At 39.0% G+C, this 2,071-nt stretch overlaps 1 protein-coding gene across 1 annotated transcript; it reads left to right on the top strand.

The window, feature by feature from the left end:
* The first annotated feature begins 700 nt into the window (after positions 1 to 700).
* LOC112667883 (olfactory receptor 52A5-like) lies at positions 701 to 1,752 on the top strand. The gene has a single exon (XM_025459942.3). It carries the CDS (start codon positions 701 to 703, stop codon positions 1,649 to 1,651), a length of 951 nt encoding a protein of 316 aa, XP_025315727.3. The 3' UTR covers positions 1,652 to 1,752.
* The last annotated feature ends 319 nt before the right edge of the window (positions 1,753 to 2,071 follow it).

The raw sequence follows: 2,071 nt of genomic DNA on the forward strand, positions 1-2,071 counted from the left end.
ATTAAGTGAATGAAGAACAGTTTGTACATATATGCAAAGTCACCTGCTGGGATTTTGATGAGAGGTACATTGCATATGTACCTCAAGTCTACAAGTGACTCTTAATCATTTTGTTTTCCTTTCCTAAGGACAGAGACCTTTAACTTTTTATTAAACAATGAATATTCCTGTATAGATTGTTGACTTTAAGGTATAGGTCAGTACTTTGTAACTACCTATTTTCCATTGGTATGGAATACTGCTCAGAATGGTGAATATTCTTTTTTTTTCTCTCTTTGCATTGACTGCAGACTAATGACTGCCTGTGAATTCCACTTGGATAAAAACAAAATTGATACATGTAACATCTTAAGTTCTTGAACCTATTATAAAACCAAACTAACATTCTTTAACTGACAAATGGCCACAAATGCACTTACAGTTTCAGAAGTGAGTGGGTCTGCTTTGCATATTGAATTGTCCTGTGTATTTGTGTGCCTTCATGGAGAGAGGTAGACACAGAGACAGAGGCAGAGAATTTGGGGAGCCTGTCTGTGCATTCCTAGAATTACACGATCAGTCAACAGCTATGCTTGACAAAATGCCCTTTAAAAACACATTCAATTTCTGTTTCTAGAAATTTCAATAAATCTAGATGAGAACAAATAAAGAGAAACCCAATACAAAATTTGCAACATTAATCAAGCAGCTCTAAGCCAAGATGTCCAAGCTCAATGGCACAATCTTCATGCCCCCGGTGCTGACACTGATTGGGATCCCCGGCTTGGAGTCTGTGCAGTTCTGGATTGGAATTCCTTTCTGTGCCATGTACATCATTGCTCTGTTTGGGAATTCCCTGCTCCTGGTCATCATCAAATCAGAACGCAGCCTCCATGAGCCCATGTATCTCTTCCTGGCAATGCTAGGAGTCACAGACATTGCTCTCAGCACCTGCATCCTACCAAAAATGCTAGGCATCTTCTGGTTTCATCTGCCTGACATATACTTTGATGCCTGTCTCTTTCAGATGTGGCTTATCCACACCTTCCAATCCATTGAATCAGGAATTCTGCTGGCCATGGCCCTGGACCGCTACGTGGCCATCTGTGATCCCCTGAGACACGCATCCATCTTTACACACAAACTTCTCACTCAGATTGGAGTGGGAGTGACACTCAGAGCAGCCCTCCTTGTAGCTCCATGTCTCATCCTCATCAAATGTCGGCTGAAACACTTCCGGACCACTGTGGTCTCCCATTCATACTGTGAGCACATGGCCATTGTGAAGTTGGCAGCAGAAGACATTCGAGTCAACAAGATCTATGGTCTCTTTGTGGCCTTCACTATACTTGGATTTGACATAATCTTCATCACCCTCTCCTACATCCGAATATTTATAACTGTCTTCAATCTGCCTCAGAGGGAAGCTAGGCTCAAAGCCTTCAACACCTGCATTGCCCATATTTGTGTCTTCCTTGAGTTTTATCTCCTTGGTTTCTTCTCCTTCTTTACACACAGGTTTGGGTTCCATATTCCACCCTACATTCATATTCTTCTGTCCAACCTTTACCTGCTTGTCCCTCCTTTGCTCAATCCTATAGTGTATGGGGTGAAGACCAAACAGATTCGAGATCGAGTGTCCAAGGTTTTCCACTCTAAAGATTCATCTTGACTTCTCATTTAACTTTTTCTCAAATAATAAAATTCAATTTGAGAAATAGTAGTTTGGGATCAGGTTTTGTGCTTTCTCAAGTTCATTTATGCTGCCGAAAGATACAGTTCTAGATTTTACATTGGAGACAGGCTCTCATTCCTATTTAAACCATTAGTATTTATGTATACAGAATCAACTTATTAGTAGATGACATAAAAGGCAGAAAACATGCAGATTTGCTTCTGGTTTAGTCAATCTTTAGTTTAATTTAATTTAATTTAATATTTCAGTGAGGAAATTTCCTAAAAACACAAGTAAATTTAAGTCGTTAACCTCTGAGTAAAACATTTTCATTGTGTTCTTTAAAAACAATAAATTAATTCATAAAGTTGATAATTCCAAGGATCGTGAACTAATTTCTTTTTTGTCTTCTAATTT

This window comes from Canis lupus, chromosome 21 (genome assembly GCF_003254725.2).
Source record: "Canis lupus dingo isolate Sandy chromosome 21, ASM325472v2, whole genome shotgun sequence".
NCBI classification, from domain to species: Eukaryota; Metazoa; Chordata; class Mammalia; order Carnivora; family Canidae; genus Canis; species Canis lupus.